Raw genomic sequence first — 25,686 nt, forward strand, 5'->3', positions numbered from 1 at the left:
GCTCTCTCCCATCCTTCCTGCTTCTCAGCCCCATCTTTTCATGCATGCGTACAGATCAGCCCATCTCCCTTCCCCCAGTTGTAATGCATCTTCTGTCCCAGGAGCCAGGGCTGTTGGTTATGTAGGTTGTACCCTACACAAAAGGCTCACCCAAGTGTCACCAAGCAGAGGGGGTGAATGGAGGCTGAGATTTAGCCTATACTTCCCTCATTAAACCCTGCGTTGGGGGAGTGCCTTTTTCTAACTCACACAAAGCTACCCTAGAGCTAGCCACGATCATGCCAGTAACCCCTGCATTGTATTTTTGGGCACATCTGACACTATAGTAGCTTTCTTAAAGAAATGCCTCTTTACACACTCTCTAGACTAGCCCACGCTTCTCATTCCTTCCATAAAACATGTGGACACGTTTTAGTGCCCAGAGCACACCACGTGCCCATAGCACAGCCATACCAGCCATTGGTAGACGCTCTTTAGTATGCTCTGGGCACATCTTCTTCCTCCAATTACGTTCTATGTATATCAAGCACTCCTATTTGTTCCCTGACTGGTTTCTACCCATTCTACTTGTTGTTTTAATGATCTAAATTAATTAAATATTGAACAAAATGATGACACTGTGTAAAAAGAGAAAGAGTTGTGGTTTCTGTGAAAACTAAGCTTGGGATATGCAAAGCCTAGAGAGGGGTTGAGTACTTGAAATAGCTGTTGATTTGATTGTGGGGAGGCAACTATAAAAGGTTGAAAAAGAAAAATGCAAAGTCTAGGATTCTGCACTGAATTACTTTGTATGTGATCTGAAGTTCTTGATTCACTTTAAAGAATCTCAAGCAAGAAATCATAGACCAGGAATTATGGGTGTAGTTTACGAAAGAAAGATGTGTCACTGTAATCCACAGAACCATGTTTAAAAACAAAAAGATAACGAAAGTTTTCAAAATTTAAAACTTTGGCCCTATAGCAAAACACATATACAGTAATTACATCTTTTAAGGTAAAATACAGGCTTCTGAAATGTGTGTGCTATTTTAAGCAGTTTTTGCAATTAATCAATTGTCAACCAATACCCAATCCAGATCATGTCATATAACAAGGCTTCTATAGAATTTTATTTGGTGTTTAGTGAGATTTGTGTATAGAAGCTCTTGCCCTTTGTGATATATTTTTGTGCCACTTTAAGTATCTTACAGTATATCTGCCTTTTCTAGCAGCATTTTTGTTTTTAAAGCTCTTTTGTTTTTAAATTGCCAACAGTATTTTTGACAACAAAGCAATAATGTATCACATGAGAAAAGAGTCAACCTTAATAAAGCCATACTGTCATGTCTATACCAACTCAAAATACAAAAAAATGTTCTTTGGAATTCAACTTGGCTTTGTGAAACATACTTCACTACAGATTAGAACAGGACACACATTCTATCTGGCAACCACAAATCAATATTTGGCATCTCCACTGGAAATTTTGTAAAAATTGCCTTTTAAGAAGTTCACACTGACTAAAAGACAGCTGGGTATAACAAACTCAGAACTTTTCTTAGGAAGATGATTTAATGTGAGGTTAATGATTCATTAGGGGAGAAAGAGAGAACTAGAAAAGAAGTTTTGTTTCATCATTTCCCAACCTTTTAGAATCAAAGATTGAAGCAGTTTTGGAAGTGGGGACAAACTCGGAGGTCAGCATGCCTCTCACACAGCAGAAAGTTCTTCAGATCAAATGGTCCACTATTCTGCTAGATGTCTGCTAAAATGAGATGTTGTCCACACTGGAAAGGAGTATGCTTCATTACTGAAAAACTTAAGTCAGAAAATTCTTTCTTTCTTTTCTTTTTTTTAAAGATCTTATTTATTTATTTGAGAATGAGTATTGGGGGAGAGGGGCAGAGGGAGAAGCAGACACCACCCCCCCACCTGCGTTGAGCGCCCTCTTGATGCAGGGCAGGATCTCAGGACCCGGGATCATGACCCAAGCTGAAAGCAGATGCTTAACCGACTGAGCCACCCAGGCGCCCCTCAGAAAATTCTTTCTTACTGTGAGTTTTACACTATCATTTTGTCCCCTCCACTTCTGGATTTCAGTTGTGAAACTTGCAATTTGAGCATTTCTGTTCTTTCAAGGTTTGAGGGAACTGGGTATAGTTATCCTGGAGAAAACAAAGTGTGTGTGTGTGTGTGTGTGTGTGTGTGTCCTGGATGGGTTGTGGGTAAGAGGAAGAAACTTCTCAGTATAAGGGAAAGCTACCTATTAGTTTAGCAATTAAATAATGTGGAGGCATGCCTTAAAAATTGGTGAACTCACTTATTCCAGAAGACAGCAGTAGTTAACTACTGGGGTGACTTCAGGACGGGATTCTTTATTGGTCAGAATTTCAGGATAAGAGGCCTCTAAAGTTCTGTTGAATATTCTAAAAGTTCTTAATATACCTGATAGTCTCCATGATTTTCTACTCCGTAACATACTTAGTTTCTTCAAGTATCCTTTATACACTGTGGCTTCCAGATCTTTTCACTATTTCAGCTGGTCTGGTATGAAAGCATGATGATGTAATAAATATCCTTAAAATTTTGTATCTAAAATTTAAATTTATAATCAGTAAAAATTATGCTGAAATGGGGTCACCAGGAAATGGCTTCCATGTGGTGATTTCGATATTGCTAGTAAAAGACAATAAAATGGGGTGCCTGGGTGGCACAGTCAGTTAAGGGTCCAATTCTTGATTTTGGCTCAGGTCGTGATCTCAGTGTCATGAGATCAAGCCCTGTGTCAGGCTCCATGCTCATTGTAGAGTCTGCTTAGGTTTCTCTCTCCCTCTCCCTCTCTCTGCCCCTCCCCACCCTCTAAAATAAATAAGTCTTTAAAAAGAAAAAGACAATATGAAATGCACTGTGGCTAATGAGCCTTGGAAAACACGAATGTCAAAAACGTGGCCAGAAGTGATTCTCAGAACTAGAATATCACCAATAAACCAGTAAGTTAGTTACTTTGTAGCTTATTTAAAGAGACACAGGTCAAGATTCCCTTATTCATAATCTAGAAAACTTGGAAAACAAATTTTTACGTAACCCATTTGGTGGCAGAAACTGATGTGAATCACTGGAGACTATTTGATTATCTGTAGTTACCCTATTCTCTGAATACTCACATGTTTGGCAGCTGAATTATTTAAATATTTAATTCAGAGGTGCACCCTATTACTTTTCTAGATCCAAAATATTTGAATTCAGAAACACATCTGGCTAACAACAGCAGGTTTGCTAAACCCGGTGTGTGTTCCTGGAGACTGGTGCTGGGCACCTGTGTTTTTGCAAGAAAAAGGAGAAGTGATTCTCCTTGCAGCAGCATGAGCTCTAGACACTCTGAAGGATCTGGCTGAACAAATAAAACAACAGGACCGGACGAAAACATACTTCCAGTGCTATGCTAGGCTCCCAAACAGTAATGGAAATCTACACACACAACGCCTCCCCACCGAATGCATACACATTAAACACAAAATAAATAAAAACAGACCAAATACAAACCAAGGGGAGAGGGGAATGAAAAAGGAAAAAAAAGACTCAATCATTCCAAAGATTTTAAGATATGATATTGGTTACAATAGGCTATTTTATGCTATGATGATCAATAAACTTCACCATCTCACAGACAGAACACAAACCAAGCTTCCCTCTCACTCTTGCTGCACACCAATGCAGGCAGTTGGGGGAATCTGCTCTGCACAGTCATTGAAGAACTTGACTGATGAAGGTTTTGCCCTCCAGCGTGTTGTAGGCTATTGCAACAGGATAAAAGAACGTGAGGAGAACCCAAACCCACCCTTCCCAGCTTCAGACCAGAAATGGCATATGCTACTTTTGTTTCTATGGCTCTGGATTGTTCATGTTGCCTCCCCTAAACGCAAGTGTTTGGATAGGACAGCATATGGAATATTTGCTGATTGTTACTGTGTCTACTGTAAAAAGAGAGAAAAAAAAAAAAAGGAAACAGAAAAAGTGGGACAGGTAGACATTTAAAATGACATGGTATAAACAAATCCAGATAAATCTGTAATCCCAATGTACAAATCAAGTATGCTTCTAAGTAAAAAAAAAGTAGGTAATGCCAGAAAGAACTTTTTTAACTTAATTATTCAATGCTTAAGAGAATCACCAAAAATATGAAAACAAGTAAAGCTCGAAAATAAAAAGACAAAGGAGGATGTAACAGGCAACCATGAACCAAAAGAAAGCTGATGTGGCTCTATTTTTATCAGAAGTAATAGGTGTTAAGACTAAAAATTATTAACTATAAAGGGAGAGATTCATAATAGTTTTTTAAAAGCTCAATTCAAGAAGAAAATATAAAAATTCTAAACTTATGTGTAGCTAATAAAATAGCAAATTATATAAAGTAAAAATTGATGAGGTGGAGAAAAAATACAGCTCACAAAGGTTAAGATATTTACTATCTGGCCTTTTATAGAATAAGTTTGTAGATCTCTATACATGGGCACATAAAACATCTCAACAAATTTCAAAATATTGGTTTCAAGTGACAGTAATCTTTGAAGCACAATGCAACTAAGTAAACTGTCAATTACAAATAAATTAAAATTAGTAAAAAATTTTACATTTTTGAATATTTAAAAGGAAACCATACATTTATATATTTATCTATTTATTTATTTAAAATATGGAATGCTTCATGAATTTGCGTGTCACCCTTGCCCAAGGGCCATGCTAATCTTCCCTGTATCGTTCCAGTTTTAGTATATGTATTGCTGAAGCAAGCACTTTTAAATAATGCATAGGTCAAAGGAGAAATAGTACCGGGAGTTTTAGAATACTATGTAGTAAGTGATAATGAAAATATGATATATCAGAACTTGATAGATGGCCAAAGATGGACAATTTGAACATCACTAAGTTCACTGATTGCAATGCATAAAAACAGATCAAATATGTTCAAATCCATGAGTTTAGATACTTGGGGGAAAAGCTAAGAGGTCACTTTGGGAAGATAACCGAGAATTACTCATTGCTAAAAATCATGCATTTATCATATCCTTCCTGCATGGACCATACCGTCAATAGTCAATGAACTATAAACAATGGTGTAGGTGGACAAGTTGAAACTTTTGGGGAAACCTAAGAGGCCAATCCTGTTCAGACGCCCAAGTGAGGCCACTCAAAGGGAACTCTTCAAGAGGTCTATGGAAAGTTGTGGTCTCTGTGCACTGATCATGGAATTTCAGGACAGTGAGGCCAAGCTTGGATCCAGTAGGGAATTCCTCATCTATCCATCACCATATCTGACTGCAACAAACTTCTGAAAGCAGTGTTTACTACTTCACTTCTACGTCCCAGGTTTTGTGCAGGCTTTTCTTTCAGCCAACACTAACTCAGAGCCATGACAGAAAGGGAATTCTGGAAAACAGCACGGTTTAGAATAGCTATACATCTTCTTTTAACCGCTTCCAAATGAAGAAATTAACAAAATCAGGCTTCCACTTAAAGAAGATATAACTACCCCTCACACAGCTGACAAGGCGCTGATCTTTCCCAAAGAATACACAAAAATGAGATCCATCCTCGGATGATGTCTCTTTGTCTTATAGCTGGATTGCACTCCTTTTTTGGTATCTTGTAACTTACATACTAATGTACAAAGTCAATATGTTGTGTTATATAGTAGAAGAATAGGAGAGAAGAAAAGAAAAAAATGGTGTGTATGCATACCTACAGACATGTATGACTATATTCATATCGATGAAAAAATGTACCCATAATACTGCAATCCTCATATCCGCAGTTGCTCACATGGTCAAGGCTGCTATTTACAACCTCCTTTGTACCCAGTTAGTATCTTCTGCTCTCAGCGAGCAGTCAGCTTTCTTTGAGGGCGACCCAAACCTTCACTCCGGAAGGATGTGTATCATTTGCAGTCCTGCTGTATTGGGCTGTTGTGGCTTTCTGTCGACTCTTTTCATAGCACACAGGAGTATGAAGAGGTGTTTCTAGAGATGTCCCCTTCTGCCCCCATCATGTAGTAGCAACCCAATTTCCCCCTGAGGAGTAGGATCAACCCAGTAGCTAATATAGTAAGCCACTTTTTTTTTTTTTTCCCCAATGGTTGGTTCAGTGGCACGAGAAGGCCAGAATGGCCATGTTACAGTCTCAGCTTCGAGTTTGCTGGAATCATTTTTGTATCCCTACTGAAAGCACTCTTCCTTTGGGACTAAGACCTCTAAACCAACAGCGCACAAAGTTGAAGGAATGGGAAGCACAGTTTTTGTTAGTGGACCATTAGAGTTATTAATAAGAAGAACAATCCCATTTCCATCCCTTAATTCTTGGAACTGAGATAAAAAGCACCATATGGTGGTTACTTACTCAGAGCGTATATTGCATCCTGTAAGATAGTATTCTTGCCCTGAAAAGTGTTGTCATCCATCTGGCACCACAACTGAGTCTTCAAAAGGCCATTCCCCAAACCTATCAGGCCAACTGCTTCAAAATGATGGAGAACATGATAAGCCCAGTGAATTCTATGAGCTTGAGCCCATTGCTGTCATTCATTTGGTATAAAATCACTTTTCTGTTCAGAAAGCAATGGCATGAGGATGAATGAGACATTTTGTGGTTCACAGAAGATGATTTTGCCAGAAGCACTGCAGGCAGGAAAGGCAAATCTATATCCAGTTCAGACCCCGGGGAGGATTTTCCATAACCAATGTCGTTAGGACCTCTCTTGATCCGGTGGTGGTGCAACAGGTGTCCACTTTTGGGTGTTGCTAGTGTACCCTGAAAATCCATTTATAACCAGGCCTGAATTTTGTCTTCCTCAGGATAGTGGGACCCAGAGAAATTCCCAGGAGGCCAGAGTGTGGATAGAGACAAAGGAGACAGTTAATAGAGATAAGAACCACGGGAATCTGAGCCAGTTACTCATGCAACTTACCTGTACCTTCAGGACCTGCTTGAGCCTGCTCTTACATACATTACTTCCACTCATGCAGCAGTGCTGTGTAATGGTTTAGTGGGTCAAACAATGCCTCTTTCAAAATGAGCTGTCGGGGTTCCATGACAACTTGATAGTCCAAAGTCAAGTATTCAGTCTCTCCCAGGATCCAGTAGCAAACCAGAAGCTGTTTCTTCAAAGGACAACAGTCATTTTTAGAAGATGGCATAGTGTTGCTTCAAATCCTACAGCTCTGTACTGTAATTCACCTATGATCCTGCCAGGGCCCCATACAATACCTCCATCTGTCACAGACATTTCAAATATCAGTGGTCTTCTGGATCGAAGGTCTCAAGTGCCAGAAGGGCGGGTGCACAGCCTGGACCTTTCACAGAGCCTTCTCTTACTGGGCCCTTTTGAAAACTGGAAACCCACTAAATGTCTTTTTGTCTTTGGAGCAGGAAGGGCTAAGTATGGCCATTTATTCTTTACCTTAGAAGAGATATCCGGACCATGCCCCAGATCAGAGGCGGCAATCACTAAGGTGGAAGGTCCCCAAACTTCCATGAAATTTATTTCTTACTCATCAGATATTTGCTACTTCCTGCTCATCAGGTCTAAACAACATGCTATCATTGGTATAAAGGACCAAGATGATATTTTATGGAATGGAGAGCCTATAAAGATATTTTCAGACTGGGTGATGATAGAAGGCTGTAGAGTTGATGAAAGCCTGAGTTAGGACAGTGAAGTGCATTGCTAGCCCCACCAGTGGAAGTGAACTGCTTTTTGTAGTCTTTATTAGGAGAGACAAGAGAAAAAGTATTAATCAGATCAAGAGCGGCATACTAAGTACCAAGGATTGTATTGGTTTACTCCAATATGGAAACTTCATTTGGAAAAGCAGATGTGATTGGAAATATGACCTGATTACGTGTACTATAATCTCTTATCATTCCCCTAAATCTAACTTTTCTTCACAGGCCAAACAGATGAAATAAGTGGGAATGTAGAAGAAACCACCACAAGTCCATTCTTTAAAGCCTTTGTGGTGGCACGGTTCGGAAAACGCTGTATTGTCTTTGGTTTACTATTTGGGCAAGTAAAAGTAGTTTTAGAGACTTCCTCCTGGCCTTTTCTATCAGAAAGCCCTCACTCCATAATTTGGGGTTCGAACAATGTGGAGATTCTGTCATTTGCTGAACGTGTAAATTGCAACTTTGCATTTCAGAACCGGGAAAATACTCATGGTTTGGGGGTGGGTTTCACCAGGTCCACTGGGAGTTGGGCTTAAGCCCAAATTCCACTTATTCCTTGACTTCTTAGGCCCTTCACGGACTCTCACACCACAGTGATGTTTTGGGCTCCAGGAATCAGCAATAATTCAGAGCCAGTAAGCAGTAATACCCCAAATTCTGGTTATTTTCCCTCCCTTAACATACAATAATACTGGTAAGTTGCCACAAGTGTCTTTGGGGAAAGGTGGGTGGGAGGATTCCTCCTCAAGGAGACTCGCCTCCTCTTAATTTAAGGCGCTCTGCATCTACTTGATCCAGACTGAATCAAGCCTGGGAATCAGATCCAGGACTACCTGTTCAGGGATTCAAGCCAGAATCCTTTATCCCTGACTTGAGTTTTTTGGTATATACAAATCAAGTAAGACACTATAGGGTGTTTATATATTTGAATCCTAGGAAGATCACAACAAATTAGCCAATGCCAAAGATCAAACTATTCTGATGATCCCTTTAGCTCTGTCCATTATTGCAACCATGTTTCCCTTATCTCTGGTAATTAAGATCGTTAGGTCATGTCACTTGGCACCTGTCACTCCAGTATCCCACCACCCCCAGTGAATTCAGGGAGCCTAATTTAATGATAGCGTTAATAGCTTGTAGAGAATGGCAATACAAAACTGTACAAGGATGATGGTGTTTGCTTCATCAATGCATTTCTTAAAGCTTGATGAAGGGAGTGTCTTCTGAATCCTCCTGGGTCATAATTAGGGGATGGCTGAACAGTTCTCATGTAATACATGCACTCCAGCATTCCAACTCCTTACCTTTCAGATACCTTTTGCTTATATAGGGTGACATTGATTTATGAAAGAAGTGAATTTCAGGTACTACTTGACAGAAAACAAATAGTTTCACAGTTTACATGTGTGGATAGAAATGTGAGTAATATAGGACAAGACATAAAGATAGAAATGGGAATGCAGTAGCCCCCTCCCCCATCCATGGTTTTGCTTTTCACGGTTGTAGTCACCCTCTGTCAACTGCGGTCCGGAAGCAGATGATCTGCTTTCTGACATTTCACCAGAAGGTCAGTGGTAGCCTCATGCTAATTCATAATGCCTATGTCACTCACTTCATCTCATCTCATCATGTTGGCATTTTATCATCTCACATCATCACAAGAAGAAGAAGGATGAGGATAGGACAGTAAGATATTTTGAGAAAGACTGTGTTTACTTAACTTTTATTATAGTATGTTACTATAATTGTTCTAGTTTATTATTAGTTATTGTTGTTAATCTCTTACTGTACCTAGTTTATATATTAAACTTCATCATAGGTATGTATGTATACATAAGGAAAAAACATAGCATAGTAAGGGTCAATGCTATCTGTGGTTTTAGGCATCCACTGGGCATCTTGGATGTATCCCCTGCAAATAAGGGGAAACAACTGTAATGGAGGAAGATTTGAGCAGACATAAAAAATTCAGGAGATTATTGATGAACCGTAGAAGTTTGATGGTGGGAAAAGAGAAGTGGCAATAATCCAAACTGAAGAGTTGCTTCTTCTGGGAAGAGGATTGGAAAGATAGAGGAGAGTCTGTAATGCAACAGAGAGCTTTGGCAATATGCAATTACATGACATAAAAGAGAACAGCACGTCGAAAATTATTTTGAGGTTCGTTAAGTTAGAGCTTGATAATATTGTGGTATTAATAGGAAAGATCAGAAAACCACAGAGGGAAGGCATACAGAAGAGAATAGTTTGAAGGTTAAATGGGAAAAGATGTGACAGAGTACTGAAAAATTCCAGAATATAACTGTCAGAGGGGGCTCCCGGAAAGCTGTTATAGGCAGTGACTCTGTAACATGAGCACTTGGCTAGGTTTGTCTATATCTCCAGAATTCACTTCTCTGTATGTTTTCATTAGGGTGGTCTGTGAGAGAGTGTGATTTGGAGGGTGGAAATGAAGCAGTAGACATTTTGAGGCTCCCACATGTTGTCATTTATCTGTTGCCTCACCTCATTGGTGGGGGGCAGCAGTTGAGCCTGTGGCTGATCAACATTTACCAAGGTCCTCCTTAATTTTTTGCAACTCCTAGGCCAGGTGTGCATGTGTGTGTGTGTGCATGTGTGTGTGTGTGTGTTTAGTTCCATGACAAAGGACCCCAGCTCGTTTGGACACCCAGGCCATCAAGGTCAGAGGCAATGACATGGGTATCAGTCCATCCTCCATGGGATCATGTTTTTGAATTCTAGCTTGTTCTTAATTTCACCCACTTTACATCCATCTGCTCTTCCCAACTGCCTGCCATATATATATTTCCTTTACTATATTAGTCAGCATGCAAGAAGCAGGATCACTATATATATATATATATAAAATACAGCGCACACACACACACATATCCACATGATTCTGCCTCTCTGATTGCACCCTGACTGATATAATAAAGGAAATAGTAGTTCAGGGAAGTGATTCTCAAGATTTCAAAATCTATGTCTTATTTGCATAAGTATAAACATTTCTCTTCTTCTTCTTCTTTTTTTTAAAGATTTTATTTATTTATTTGAGATAGAGATCACAAGTAGGGAGAGAGGCAGGCAGAGAGAGAGAGAGGAGGAAGCAGGCTCCCTGCCAAGCAGAGAGCCCCATGCAGGGCTCGATCCCAGGACCCTGGGATCATGACCTGAGCGAAAGGCAGAGGCTTTAACCCACTGAGCCACCCAGGCGCCCCAACATTTCTCTTCTTCTTTTCCACCCCACCAGTTGTAACAAATGCCTCTTAAAGAAGTATGTCCATTAGGTCAAGGAATTCTAGTTTTTAGAGACAGATGGATAATATTTCTTATTGTAGTTTGTATTCTTTAAAATGTCATTTTTGGGGAGCCTGGGTGGCTCAATGGGTTAAGCCTCTCTGCCTTTGGCTCAGGTCATGATCTCAGGGTCCTGGGATTGAGCCCCACATCGGGCTCTCCGTTCGGCGGGGAGCCTGCTTCCTTCTTTCTCTCTCTCTCTCTCTCTTTCTGCCTACTTATGATCTCTCTCTGTCAAATAAATAAATAAAATCTTTTAAAAAAATGTTATTTTCATTTTTTGTTTAAAAATCATATTAGGATAATGGCTTTGTTTTCTAAGTTAAACACATCCATTTCCATATATTCTTTTTTTTTTAAGATTTTTTATTTATTTATTTGACAGAGAGAGATCACAACTAGGCAGAGAGACAGGCAGAGAGTGAGAGGGAAGCAGGCTCCCTGCTGAGCAGAGAGCCCGATGCAGGACTCGATCTCAGGACCCTGAGACCATGACCTGAGCTGAAGGCAGTGGCTTAAGCCACTGAGCCACCCAGCTGCCCAACTTCCATATATTCTTTTTTTTTTTTTAAGATTTTATTTATTTATTTGACAGATAGAGATCACAAGTAGGGAGAGAGGCAGGCATAGAGAGAGAGAGAGAGGAGGAAGCAGGCTCCCTACCAAGCAGAGAGCCCAATGCGGGGCTCGATCCCAGGACCCTAGGATCATGACCTGAGTGAAAGGCAGAGGCTTTAACCCACTGAGCCACCCAGGTGCCCCTTCCATATATTCTTAATGTTCTTCCCTGGTCTTGACCCTGCCCATGATTTTTCTGGAGAATAAAGATTAGACATTTGGGCTTCTCTTCAAGTTTGTACATAGAAAGTCACAAGAGACCATAATTTACTCCCTTACACCCAATACAGACCAAATCATCTACATAATTCTAGGTTTTTTTTTTTAAATCGGAGAAATGAGAGGATAAATAAACCTAAGTGAACTAAATTTTAGAAGATGACAATCCTTCAGATGAGAGAAAAGAGATGCAGTGTTCTCACCCCTGACTGAAGTGGAGGAAAGAGTAATTCACCGTCGAGGACGGTAAGGGGAAATCAGCCTAACTTTTAGCAAATTTCGATGGCAGTGCATGGACAGTGCATAGGTTAGAACCCAGAGGAGCCATAGGCACAGAAGAAACTATACTACCTCACAGTTCTTTCTGTGACAGTCACGAACAGGTGGGACCACAACAAACAAGGGCCGTGCAGAAACCTGGGAGAAATTATCAGAGATACACTGGGTTTTCAGCTAAGAAAGTCTTATAGAGGGGTAAAAGGGCTGAGAGAAGACCCCTGGCCCTCCAGGGAGTCAGCTAAGAAAGACTGAGAGTGGGAGCAGGGGAGAAATGAGATCGCTAAGGAAGACATCAAGCAGAGCAGAAAAGCTCAGAATAAGAGCTCTAAAACAATATTTGCACATAATAAACAATATCAAGGCACATAAAAAAACCCAGAAAATGTAACCCATGGTCAAGAAAGGAAAACATCGGGGTGACTTGGAGGCTCAGTCAATTGTGATCCAGGGTCCTGGGATGGAGCCCCACATGGGGCTCCCTGCTCAGTGGGAAGTCTTCTCTCTCTCCCTCTGCGCTCCACTCTCCCCCAATCCCCACCGCTTGAGCTCTCTCTTGCAAATAAATAAATAAAAATCTTTAAAAAAAGGAAAACATCAATAGAAGTTACCAAGAAATAGTCCAGATTTTAGAATTATCACAGTATGACAAAAATGCTACAGGACCTAAAGGAAGAAGTCATGTATGAAGATATGGGCAACTTCAGAAAAGTAATGGAGGGTATAAAAAATGGAAACGCTAAAAATAAAAAATACAATATCACAAAGAATTAGTTAGATGGGCTGGCTTAAGAGGTGGACAATACAGAGGAAAGAAATTTAAAAAGAGATAAATAGAAGGAAGGTATCCAAATTGAAAAATAAAGAGGAAAAAAAGTAAAACAAAACAGAGTATTTTAGATCTATGGAGCAATGTCATGTGGTCTAATATTTGTACCACTGGAGTAATAAAAGGAGAGGAGAGAGAGAACGGGCAGAAACAATATTCAGAGAGGTAACAGAAGAGACTTTTCCCAAGCTAATGAAAGATACCAAGTTATAGTCCAAGAATTGCAACCAACAGCAAGAAGAATAAATGCAAAGGAAACCACACTTAGGCACATCACAGAAGTTTGAAAGCCAGATTTAGAGAGACCTTAAAAGCAGCTGGAGAAAAAAAGATACTGTACACAGGGAGTTAAAATATGAACTACAAATGACTTTTAATAAAAAATAATGGAGACAGAGATAGAATCATGTATTTAAAGTGCCAAATGGAAAAAGAATCTGTCAAACTAAAATTTTATATACACTGAAAATTATCCTTCAAAAGTGAATGTGAAGTAAAGACATCCTCACATAGACAAAAGCTGAGAGACTGCATCACCAACAGACAGTACTGCAGGAAATGCCGAAAGTTCTCGGGCCAGAGAAAAATGAAGCCATAGCTTCAGGAAGAAATAAAAAGTATCAGAAAGGTCAAATATCTGGATGAATTAAAAAAGACACATATTTTAGTACCTTCATTATATTCATATATACATGATTTTTAAAATATCAACACCCCTACCAACAATATATGGTGGGTTTAATAAAACACAGAAGTAAAAAATATGCCAATATCATAAATATGGGAGAGGGATAAATGGAATTAGGCTGTTGTAAGTTTCTTATGTATTCTTAAAATAGAATAGTATTATTTGAAGATAGGTCGTTATAACTAAAGAGGCAAACTGTAATTTCTAGAGGACTGCTATATTTAACATACAGGAGAAAAGCTACAAAGACAATGTAGGAATTTTAATGGAATATGAAAAAAATACCAAATTTACCAAAGATTCAGGAAAAGGAATAGAGAAACAATTGACAAGTGGGAATGTATAAGTGAAAACTTCCCCCAACCATGATTACTGAACACTGAATGTCTTTGGAAATTAGCTTTGGCTACAGACTCGATGTTTTTCATTAATTCAACCTAAAACCACAAGGCAAAACAGAGCTATGTGTAAAGTATATACTGCAGTTAGATCATTTTGACATGACTAACACTGTTGCAATCACAAATAATCTCGAGCTGCTTTGTAAACTTCCCATGCCATCAAAAGTTAAAACAAGAAGCAAGATCTCCATTCCAACACAAATTTTCAGCAGTTACATTTTTCCGAAGTAGTGGTTTGTGGATTATGATGCAAGTGAAAAGGAAATTTCCATACTTAAAATCCACTTAACTGTGCAACTGAGGCATTTCCACCTAATTTTCCACTGAAAGTGATTAACCTGCAATGTAATTGCATGCGAAGGGGAAATATCAAGAGAACTTAATAGAATTTTAATAGAATAGTATAAATGCCTTCTAAGCAACAAATACACTTAAGTAAAACCATATGCTCTTGGGTTATTTGTCAGCACCTATAGGCGTGAAAAAATATTTTCAAAAATGAAATATGCAAAATTTCATTACAGATCAGCATTAACAGAAAAAGGGATAAAGAAATAAACAATTAGTTTTGATGATAGAGAACCCTTACTATGAACTGGTTTCAACTAAGTAAAATATTATTCCCCCTCCCAAAGGAATTCCATTCCTTTCATTATTAGAATTGACTACCATTATTACCATACCTTTTGTCAATAATGAGGACATTTAATTTCTGTCTTGTTATAGAAGTATCTGCATAATGTCTTCAGTTTTGCCTCTTTGCACACAAACTAAAATATTTTGTATCTGGCCCTTTACAGAAAGAGATTGCCAGCCTCTGGTCTAAATGCACAGTTTTCCACAACTGTTATTTTGCTTTGGAATCACATACTTTCTAATTCAAATTACTACTTCTATGAGTCACTTGGAGAAGGTAAAGAGGAGATAGAAATAGAAGCTGAGAGTTAACTTAGTCTTGAGGTTAAGTGATGTAGCTAACATTGATCACGTATATGTAGCAAGTACTCAGGTAAATAAGCACTTTGTATATATTTGCTCATTTAATACAAGAATCTTATGAGATAGGTACCATTCCCCACCTTTTACAGAAGCTGAGTTGCCGAGGATCTTATTGATAAGTAAGGGATACAGAGGTTTATAGGATTTAATCCAGTAAGAGGACATCAGAATCAAGGTCTGCAACATTAGTAGAGGGATCAAAGGCAGATAGATAATTGCTGGGCGGGGGGGAGTGGGGGGGCGTGAAGGATAGAAGTGGGTGGCAGGTGGTCGAAGGCAGAGGAGTCGGTGTGGACATGCAGTCTCTTGGGGAAGATATGACTACGGGTGACAAAAATTGTTAAGATCCCTGGAAGCTCACAAAAACCCGTAATTCCCATCTTTCCAGCAATAGGACTCTTTTTTCACTCTAACCCCTTTTAATCAGTTCTGGTTCAGAATTTCCTGATGAGTGCGTGAAGAGGTCTGAACACGTTTTATAATGTGGAGAGTTGAAGATAAATGAGTAAGAAAAAATCTGTAGGGTGGGGATCTGGGAAATCCGTCCTGTTTTACATGTAGATATACACACATTAGGTACATCTTTGTACCTATGTATTTGTATATTTGTGATATAACACACATCCACACACTAAACCCCTCTGTGTGCATCAGAAGGGTTTAGAATTTAAAACATAATTATGTTCTCAGTGTTTCGCAGCGGCCACTTCAGAGCATTTTAAGAGACCGTGAATGACAATAAAAATAACAGAGTGATCAGACCACATGTGCTCAAGGCTAGAACCCTCAGCGCAGCCGGCCTTTACTTCCCCTCGGTTGTTTTTCCAGCCAAATATTCCTCCCCTGGCAGCATCCCAGGGTCATCCAACCGGCCAATGACGGTTTCAGAGACGCGGTCCCTGGGAGGGGGTATTATGTTCAGGAACACGTCCTGTCAACTTTGCAGTTGAGTCACCTCTTTCGGTTGGTGGCGGCCGCTATTTCTTTAAATGGACAGCGGATTTCGAAACGGCAGGAAGGGGGGGGGGTTGTCAGGAAAAGGAACTCAACCGCCTTCGCTAGAACTGCCCCGCAGCCTTCCCTTCCCCAGCACGCGTGCTCCGCTGGGGCAGCGCCCGCGGCGGCCGCATCCCCCTGCGGGCACGCGCGGCGCCTGCTCTAGTCTGGGCGCCCACCGGCGCGGGGAATCCCCCCACGCCGGCCGTCCCCCGCGTCTGCGGCGCGGCCGCTCGGCTTTGTCTCCGGCGGCGTCGCGCTCGGGCGCTCGCTCGCTCCCACATTTCCCCGTGTGCAGCCTGTAACCCGATCTCCCATTTCCTGGTGGATTCTCTTAAAGAGGCAGCGGTCGAGAAGCAGAACAAAGGCTATTGTTTTATTTCCTCCTCGGGGTTCCGCGTCCTGACCGGAATGCCCCTTCCTAGATGCTGATTCTCCTCGCCTCTGCGCTCGGGCAGGGGGGCGGGGGGGAGAGCCCTGGTGCATTTCGGTGTCTCTAAGAGACGGAGCCGGGGAAGGTGGGAGGCGTTTCACGAAAACCTGTCTGGTGGTTTCTGGGGCCCCAGCGTAACGTTTTTTTCCAACGTGTCTCCCTAAAGCGGGCGATCGCTCGGCGGCGCCCGGGCAGCCCGACTCCGCGGCCGGCGGAGGGGCTCGAGGCGGGCGCGCGTGGGCCGCGCCGCTGGTGGCTGGGCGGGGTGGGGGGGGCCCTGCGCCGCGCGCTCCGCCGGCGGCCGCGGCCTCGCGCGGCCCCGCTCCCCCGGCTTCCCTCCGCTGCCGCCGCCCCTCCCCCCGCCCGGCTTTTATTTCCCCGATGCCGGGCTGTAACCCGAGCTTTTATTTCCTGGTGGCTCCTTTAAGAGGCAGAGCTCAGTGCTGGGAATTCACGTCAGTTTCTGCACGGAAACTCTCAAGATCAATGAGCAAAGAGCTTTCTCAGTTCTGCCTTTCAGTTTCTCTCTTCCAGGAAGGAAAACATTCGAGAGAGCGAGGGAGAGCGGCGGGAGGGCGGGGGGCGGGGGCGCCGGCCGCGGGTGGGAGGAGAGAGCGGGAGGCCGGCCGGGCTGCGCCCCGGGTCGCCGCGCCGCGCCGCGACCTGCAGACCCCGCCGCCGCGCTCCGGGCCCGGCTCCCACGCCCCCGCCGCCCCGCGCACCCAACTCCGCCGGCTGCCCCGCCCCGCCCCGCGCGCTCGCAGACCCCCGGGGCGGCTGCCGGGAGAGATGCTGCAAGAAACTTCTTAAATGACCGCGTCCGGCTGGCCGTGGAGCGCTTCTGGGTTGGGGAGAGGAAAGGAAAGTGGAAAAAAACTGAGAACTTCCTGATCTCTCTCGCTGTGAGACATGTCTGAGACTCCTGCTCAGTGTAGCATTAAGGTAAAGATCTTCTCCCCCTCCCTCTCTCTGCTCGAAAACCTTGAGCTGCACTGTCCGGGCACTCGGGCTGGGCTCCTCCGAGGGGGCTGTGGCAGTTGCTCCGGTCGCGGGGAATTATTTGGGGGGCGCCGGGGAAGGAGATGCAGCTCGCGGCGGCAGCTGTACCCTTTGGTATAACCTTGCTGCTCCCCCCGCCGAGCCCCCTCTCGGCTCCTCGCCCCCCACCCCACCCCCTTTCTTTTTGACAATTAAGTGCCCGTCACAATTGGCCAGGAGGAACCCGAGTGGTCTTTGGAACTGTAAAACACCCCCGTAATTAGTGCGCTTTTGTAAAAAAAAGAAAGAAAGAAAGAAAAAAAAAACAAAAACCCTGCTCCTACTCCTACTCCCGACATGTGACTGAAATGTAACTTTTGTTCCCGAGGGGTGGTCTCCTTAGGCAAAAAAAAAAAGTTCTTAAACCCCCGTTCGGGATGCAATCCCCCCCCCCCCCCCGCAAAGGACTGCCTGGGTCAGATAAGACTGGATTTTCCCCCTCCTCTGATTGTACTTGCAACCACTGTCGGAGAGACAGTCCTGGTGTCAGCTTTTCCTGGGCATTTGCACAATGAATTTCTCTCTTTCTTTTTTAAACCGAGGTAAACAAGTTGTCGAATGGTTATGTTATTCCCATGCATGTGAAAGTTGAATAATCCCAAAGTAAAAAAACTCCTATGATGCAGAGAGAGAGAGAGAGAGAGAGAATTATCTAAGTGACCAAAGTGACCTTCCCTGTTTGACAGTGCAGAGGATATCGAAGAGTAGAAACCTCCCGGCTTTCTGGTGGTGTTTTGCAGTATTGTAAATGCAGGATGGTGGATGTTTGCAAACACCGTACTTGGCTTCCAAGTAGTCGTGTATATATGTCTATATGTCTGTGTCTATAGAGCTGATGGTGCTGTGGTTTGTTGCTTCTAAAAAGTTGTAAAGTTTGTCACCGTGAGGAGGCAGGGTGATTTGTCCATTTGTTTTAACCATGGCTGCATTTATTGTGCACTTTGTTCATTTCACTGTTCCATCATGTTCCATCAGTCCCCAGGTGGAAAAGCCTTCTGCTTATGTGAGAGGCTGAAGCCACTGAAGTTTGTTTGTTTTCGGCTTGGCCCATTTAATATGTGCTCATTGAGTGGACGCTGCAGAAACAATGAACAAATAACCTGTTTTCCTCATCTCAGGGGAATTAGAGGAACCTTTCCTGTTTCAACACTGCTTTTCCAATAGGATCTGTTGAAGAGAAACAGTATTTTATTAGATTTGCTTACTAGTTTTCATAATTAGCCTCAGATTTTGGTGTTTCTCATCAGGTGAGATTTTTGTGGATTTTAGTGTAAGGGTAATGTGAACTAAAAAAGTCAGTTGGGTTTCTTTGTTTTTGCCTCACAAAAATGCCCAGTGGCACTTTCGGGCTGCTGTGTTTGTAGATACCCGGGAGGCAGCAGAATGTCTGTGGCTGTGGTGGTGGTGGTGGTGGGGGGAATGGTCACAACAGATAATTGAAGGTAGTTGGATACTTCAAAACTAGTTTCTTTTGCTGTATAAATTAGATTCTACAATGAGCACGGTACAGATAATCTAATTTGACACTTCATAACACAAACAGAGGTAACTAAATAATAGGGTATTAAATCAGTAAATTGTATTTAGTTTGATAGCAATAAATTCCACATCAGGAAGACCTGGACCAACTATGGGGCCGTAATTTTTGGCTGAAAACAAAAAGCAATTCTCTCTGTGACTTTTCTTGATACCTCTCTTAAAGAGAAGGCATGTCCCCACTGTTCTGATGGGCTTTTTTCTGTCTGCTGCAGGCAGAAGTGCTACTAAGTGGTTCATTTCATCCTGCTCTAGTGGGAAGAGTTCAGCAGCCCCTTTTCTTACACAGACATATGAAACCACTCTCCAAACCCAGACAGAACACTGTCCTAAATGTGACATAAAAATTGCAGCCACAGTTTGCTTATCATTTTTTGCCTTATTGCTTATCCTTTCAGTTTTTTTTTTTCTTTAGGTACCTCTTTTCATGACTGTGTATTTCTATGTAATTAAAATAGATTGAACGCTCTTCACGAGTAACGAAAGTATCACTTTTATTTGAATGGCTCTTCACGGAGCCAGTATGTGACGGTTGGCTTAGACTGTGTGTATGTTCAGGGGCACACACGTGAAGTGTGTTTTTTCCAAAGAATTTGTTGAATTCACGGTATTCTGATAATAAGTGCTGCAGATCAAGGACTTGGGATTATTCCGGGTCATCTGAAAATGTTCTAGTGATGTGTGCAGTGTTTCATTTAGTCCTTGGGATGTGGTACAGTGACTGCATAATAAAAAATGTTTGCTGGTAACCCGCAAGCAAGAACAGGGATTGCTTCTACAGTCCAGTAAACAATAACTTTTCTGTGGAGCAGAGAAGGAATGTCCAGAAGCTTTCAAGGATGAGCCGATGAGTCCGATGTATCGAAGACGTGATACAGAAGGCTCCCCCTGTGTGGAGAGATTTCCCTCACTCCTCTGCTCCACTCCTGAAACCGTCCTTGCTTGCTCCCCTTCCTTACAAGCAGCTGGTGTGATGGACCACAGAGGAGCCTGACCAGAGGCAGCCACAGAGGGAAGCACTTGGTTGCGTTCTGAGCAGTGTCTGTTCTTCTGGAAAAGCCTAGTGTACAATTTAGGTGCAGCTTCCAAGGTGAAAGTTTTTGAATCAGTCAATCCGTGACGCCTTTGTGTGTATCGCTCCCCTGGTGATGGTTGACATCGAATGCCTGATAAGCACTTTTCATATTTCTTTTGCACTTCGTAGGCATCTTTTCATCACCGAAGTGAAGCGAATATCAGACACACATTGTACACAGAAGACAGGTTGACTAGCCCAAGGTTACCCAAACTGGCAGGGAGCCCCACCGTTTCTCTGTACTGGGCTGTCCCATGTGTGTACCGACATCTCTCACCCAAGAGTTTAAATGCTTCCTTTTGCTGACCAGTGAGGTGGTTCAAATGTAAGGGCAGGGACAACTGATTGTATAAAAAAAAAAACTAAATAATTTTTTTCAGAGGACTGAGAGGCTGACTGTGCTGGTCATGGGAGAAAGGAAGAGGCTGTCCTTTCCATTATCGGCCTTCACCTTCAAGTCACCTGTTCGGTTTTAAGTTCAGCCGACTTGCTGCGGAAAGTGGTGATGGCCCAGCCAACACACTCCTTCACTTCTTGGCATGGTGCTTTAGTAAGGGTCGTCCAGGTTACCAGACCTGGTGGCATACCTCTCCCTTCCCCTTTTCCCCGCCCTCCCTGTTTGCCTTTACTCTCCAGGATGGTTGGCTTTCTCAGCAGAAAGAAATCTCTTTTTATTTTGCTACTAACTGGGACACTCCAGGTCTTCCCTACTGGACTCTGAGCTCCTTGGGTTTAGCGATGGTTATCTGTGTGTCCCAGTACCTAGCTTGGCACCTGGCACAGAACTGTTTCTCAGTAATGTTTGCTGATTTGAAGCAAGGCATGGGAGGAGGTCAGCGCCCTTTCCTCTGTCTGTCCCTGTGTACCAGAGGGTGACTTAACACTTTCATCTGTTAACTTGCATGAAGTCTTTAATAGGGCCGTGCTGCTGTCTCGGGGAGGCCTAGAACACTCTCTGGGTGTCTGTCCAAAAATGGTTATAAGGAGGAGTTTGGTATGATGATACTATTTTTATTATTTTGATAAAATTTTTTTAAAAAAGCTTGTGTATCAAAACAGATAAGGGAATTGAGTAAAAGATGACAAAGGGCCTTAAGAATCACTTGGAAGACTCAGATTAGCGGACTTGCTGGTTTTTCCCCAGTTTCTTGGACAACTGAACCAGGGAACTTTTAGGTTTTCAGAACAGAGGACCTCAGAGATCACCTGGGCCAGCTTGTATTTTTATAGAGAGAAGGTCCAGAGAACGGAATGGCTTGCTTCAGCTAATTGGCGACCCAGCCAGCTTCAGAGCAACACAGGCCTCGTTCTCAGCCTCCTGCACTGCCTTTCCTGGATCCATGGTGCATCCCTATAAAAGGCCGAGGAAATTTGATACAATAGGCTGCACTCTCTCTGGCACTTCCTAGCTTGGTCCATTTTAATCCCAAGCCAGCTGGTATGAGGGCACGGAGGTATGTGCCAAGGAAGATGTGTGTGGGGGGAGCACTGGGCCCAGTGGGTATATTGTTGGATGTGAGAAGAGGAAGTAGTAGGAGTAGGGGATCAGGGAAGAAGGGCTTGATGGACTTGTATTTGTACCACTCTTTGCAACAATAGTCTTTTTTATTGTAAAAAACACACAATATGAAATTTACTATCTTAACCGTTTTGAAGCATGCAGTTCCATGGTGATAAGTATATTCACACTGTTGTGCAGCACATCTCTAGAACTTTTTTATCCTGCAGCTCGGAAACTCTGTACCCACTGCACACTAATTTCCCCTCTCCCCTCCTGCCGGCCTCGGTAGCCCCCTCTCTGTTTTCTGTTTCTATGGTTTTCACTACTTAGGATACTGTATGTAAGTGGAATCCCATATTCTTGTTCCTTTGGTAATTGTAACATCCTGGAGGTTCCTCCGCGTCGTGGAATGGGACAGGATTTCTGTCTTGTTTTAAGCCTGCATAATATTCCGTTTTACATGTATGCCACATTTTTTTTTTTTAATCCATTCATCTGTTGGAGATTTCATTACTTCCATCTCATGGCTGTTGTGAATAAAGCTGTGGTGGGCGTAGATGTGAAATGATGTCTTCAAGATCCTGCTGTGAGCCCTTTGGAGGTACGGCCAAAGACGGGGTGGGTGGGTTGCAGCAACTCTTTTTTATAGTCTGTGAGCAGTCTGGTACCTCTGCTTTGAGCCGAGGGTACTGGGCCTGTTATCGGGGTCCTTTTCTGAGGAAATCATGAGTGGGCCATAGGCTCTTTTCTCCAGGGGCGGCCGAACGTATACCCTAATTTGTGTGTAGTAAGCTTCCTGTCCCAAATAGCATCAGCTAAAAACGTGACAGCTGCTCCTAGAGAAGTAGCTGACTTCCTTCACGTGGGTCAGCCAAGGGAAGCAGTAGCCCAAGTGTGGGTACCAGAGGAAGGCAGAGCTGAAAGAAAGTCTGTAAGTCTCAGTTGAGCTGTGTTTGCCCACACCGGGGAAGGTAAAGGGCGAGGAGGCACAGGGTGGTTGGAAGTAACTGCAGGGAAGAGCAGTTTCGTTTTATTACCCATTTTTAAAAAGTTGCCCTTTGGTGTGGTTCTCCCAGCTGAGTGGCTCCGTGTTAAATGAAGCCCCCTAGGGTCCGAGGTATACAAACGGCATATTTTTCCCTGTGAATGCTACTTTAGAGAAAACGCTGGAGTTTGTTTTCAGGCAGAGTCCGGCACTGCTGTATTTGTTGGAAGACGTGTGTAAGACACCAATCTCTGTGTGTATTTGTTGAATAGAATGAGTGTGAGTGTACTCAGGGTTCCCACGCCAGGAGAGGCCCCACTTAAAGACTGTTCCCTGCCAAACCTAGTATTTGGGGGCGAGAAAGACTAGACAGGGCGAGAAGTTAGAATTATAGCCTATTAAACAACCAACACATTTTGATTTATTTCTGAACATACAGGAACCAGACTGATGAAGTGTGGCTTGCCGGGGCGTCTCAGGATGAGCCCCAATGAAGAGGCAGAAATGACTTGTGTCCCATATCATCCGCTGGTTAGAAATGAGTGCTACCGCTTGCCCGAAACTGTTCCCTCAGTGTCAAAATATTACCACACATATATTATTTGCTCTGTTAATTTGCTTGATAAACCTTTCTTCTCAGATAGTGAAAATGTACAATTCAGTGTGGTCTTTGTCTAAATGATCTGGAATTTTCAGACTGTGGGGAAATGGTGGGAGGGGCTGAATAAGGAAGGCATTAGCCCAAGTTTGTGATGTGAGGACTCCCAGAGGAGCAGAGCTGCCTCTCGGTCCTGTGGACTATGTTTATGGAAAACTGTGTAATACTTGCATTTTGGAGCTTTCCCGATTCTGGGTAACTAAAGGGGTTTGTCAGCTGTTCTAGTGGTCATTGCTCCTATGTTTTCTCCCATTCTTTTGCTTCCTTCTCCTCTCCCACCTCCTCCACCACCACCACCACCACCGTCACATGTGGAATACGACTGGCTGCTGGTGTGTGTGTGGTGTTTGATCTACGTCATCTTCCTTACTCTTCACAACTTTCTCAGGGATGCTGTTTTTCTCCCTATTTCACAAATGAGGATCCTGAAGCCCAGAGTGTTTGAGTGACATTGGCCTAAGATCTCAGATGCCCTACGTGGCCAAGCTAAGACCTACCATTCCAGAGCATTCTTCATGACAGTGTTCTTGGGTATGGCCATCATTGTGAAGAAAATTAGGAAACTGATGTGATATGAGGTGGTGGAGCCTCCCGTGAGCCAGGGTGAGAGGCACAAATAGGGCAGCAGAAATGTTTCCTTCCTGTTCTGGGTCCCCTTGAAGGTGGATTGTTCCTCGCTGTTCCTCTCACGGAGCCAGATGGCCACACCACACAACCCGGTGTCCAGATCTTCCATTTTTCTTCCAATCTCTGGTATTCTCTAGTGATCTTCTATCTTTTGGTAGGTCTCATTCAAAAGGCCCTCCATGTTTTCAGAAACCTTTCCTTTCCCTCTCTGCCTTTTTCTTCTTTCCCTGTCACCTAATTATGCCTTCATTCCATGGGTGACAGGTTGCACTGTGTCCTCTCATCCTGCCCAGTCTCAGCCTCTGGGTTAGTCACCTCTGTCTGCATCACTCCCTGCTCAGTCTCTTTTTTTGTCCACAGCTTCCCCCGCCCATCAACATCAAGTTTCTCTTTCTTTCTTCTTTTTTTTTTTTAAAGATTTTATTTATCTGACAGAGAGAGAGAGATCACAAGTAGGCAGAGAGGCAGGCAGAGAAGTGGGGGAAGCAGGCTCCCTGCTGAGCAGAGAGCCCAACGCGGGGCTCGATCCCAGGTGCCCCAACATCAAGTTTTTCTTAAACCATCTCTCATGTACATCTCAAGCCTGTATGATTTCTAGGAATCAGAGATGTTTTCAGGTATTCCCTGATTGTCCCACACCACCAAAGGAAGAATTTTTTCTTTCCCCTCTTTCCTGGTAGCCTGACCACAGTGGCCTTGTTCTATCTTACTTGAGTGAAGAGAGAGTTCTGAGTTCATGAAATCTGGCTTTTGAACAACTTTAATGAAGCCTTTCTTCAGAGCAGATAGGGGGAAGGAAGCAGAGAGGGAGATGTGAGGAGATAATAAGAGGGAATCTGAGAGAGCACAACCCAAATTTCTCGTGAAACAGATGAGGAGACTGGGTCCTTTGGCATTTAAATAGCACGCCCGAGATCACATTGTTCGTGATAGCCAAGCCAGAGTCAGAATCCGGTATTCTGCCCTAGGAACCTGTCCCTCTAACACTGTGGCGGGTGTGGGGGAGATGGGGAGAGTGGTGAAAAGCAGACAGGATTTCGCAACGCGTGGCTCCTTCGCAAGGACTCCTATAGAGTTAAACCCATTTGTATGGCACCACACAATGACTGATGCTATTAATGATCATAATTATGACTTCCAAGTTAAAGACAAGCTTTAAGTTATGAGATTTAGGAAGTGAGAAAATGTAATGCGTTTTGGAAAGCTCTCCAACAAAAATGTTTGGCATAAAAATAATGTGAAGTTTTAAGAGGCTACGCTTCAGTTATCTGGATGAATGACTTATGAAAAATATGTTACTCCCCAGTGAAGACAGGAAGGAGCTATCCCATAAATCTGTACGCTCACCAGACCTGTGTACTCCTTGGGGGTATTTTCCCTTTGTGTGTGGGAGTCAGACATACGGAAAACGATCTCATTTCCTGAATGACCTGAGAAGAACGCATCGCTCTGCTGTCACGAGCAGGGACGGTGAGTGTGCTCAGTGATGTCAGTGTCGCCACAACGCAGTTCCAAACCCCTTTGCTTCGCATTTTACTCGGTCTGATGTTCTTTAGTTCTTATCTGTCAAGGCAATTTCCCTCAAGGTGATTATAAGTTGCTGGGAAGAGGGGACCAGTCATTGCCATACTGTGGAGCCCTTCTGGGGGAAGAACACAGACTCTGGAGTGGACAGGCCTGAGTGTGGGTCCTGGTTCTTGAACTTGAATTTATCAGTCTTCGTCTTCAACCTGTTAACTCATCTAAAGTGGTAATAAAAATAAGCCACTCTTTCATGACACCGTGACTTTCTCTGTAAAAAAAAAAAAA

General features: G+C 43.0%; 1 protein-coding gene and 1 non-coding gene across 5 annotated transcripts in view; one reads left to right on the forward strand and one right to left on the reverse strand.

Moving 5' to 3' along the window:
- Positions 1 to 4,666: 4,666 nt before the first annotated feature.
- LOC123947763 lies at positions 4,667 to 4,773 on the reverse strand. Its single transcript, XR_006819805.1, has one exon. It is a non-coding gene; the product is annotated as a U6 spliceosomal RNA (small nuclear RNA).
- A 12,074-nt stretch (positions 4,774 to 16,847) lies between these two features.
- The window catches only part of ETV6 (ETS variant transcription factor 6), a 233,283-nt gene continuing 224,444 nt past the window's right edge, over positions 16,848 to 25,686 (forward strand). For 2 of the 4 annotated variants that reach the window (XM_046011136.1, XM_046011134.1), the window contains exon 1: positions 16,848 to 17,399. In XM_046011136.1, coding sequence (XP_045867092.1) covers positions 17,367 to 17,399 — 33 coding nt within the window. In that variant the 5' untranslated portion in view covers positions 16,848 to 17,366. The remainder of the gene's footprint in view (positions 17,400 to 25,686) is intronic. The other 2 variants (XM_046011135.1, XM_046011133.1) reach the window with 1 other exon arrangement.

Source organism: Meles meles, chromosome 7 (genome assembly GCF_922984935.1).
Source record: "Meles meles chromosome 7, mMelMel3.1 paternal haplotype, whole genome shotgun sequence".
In the NCBI taxonomy this organism is placed as follows: Eukaryota; Metazoa; Chordata; class Mammalia; order Carnivora; family Mustelidae; genus Meles; species Meles meles.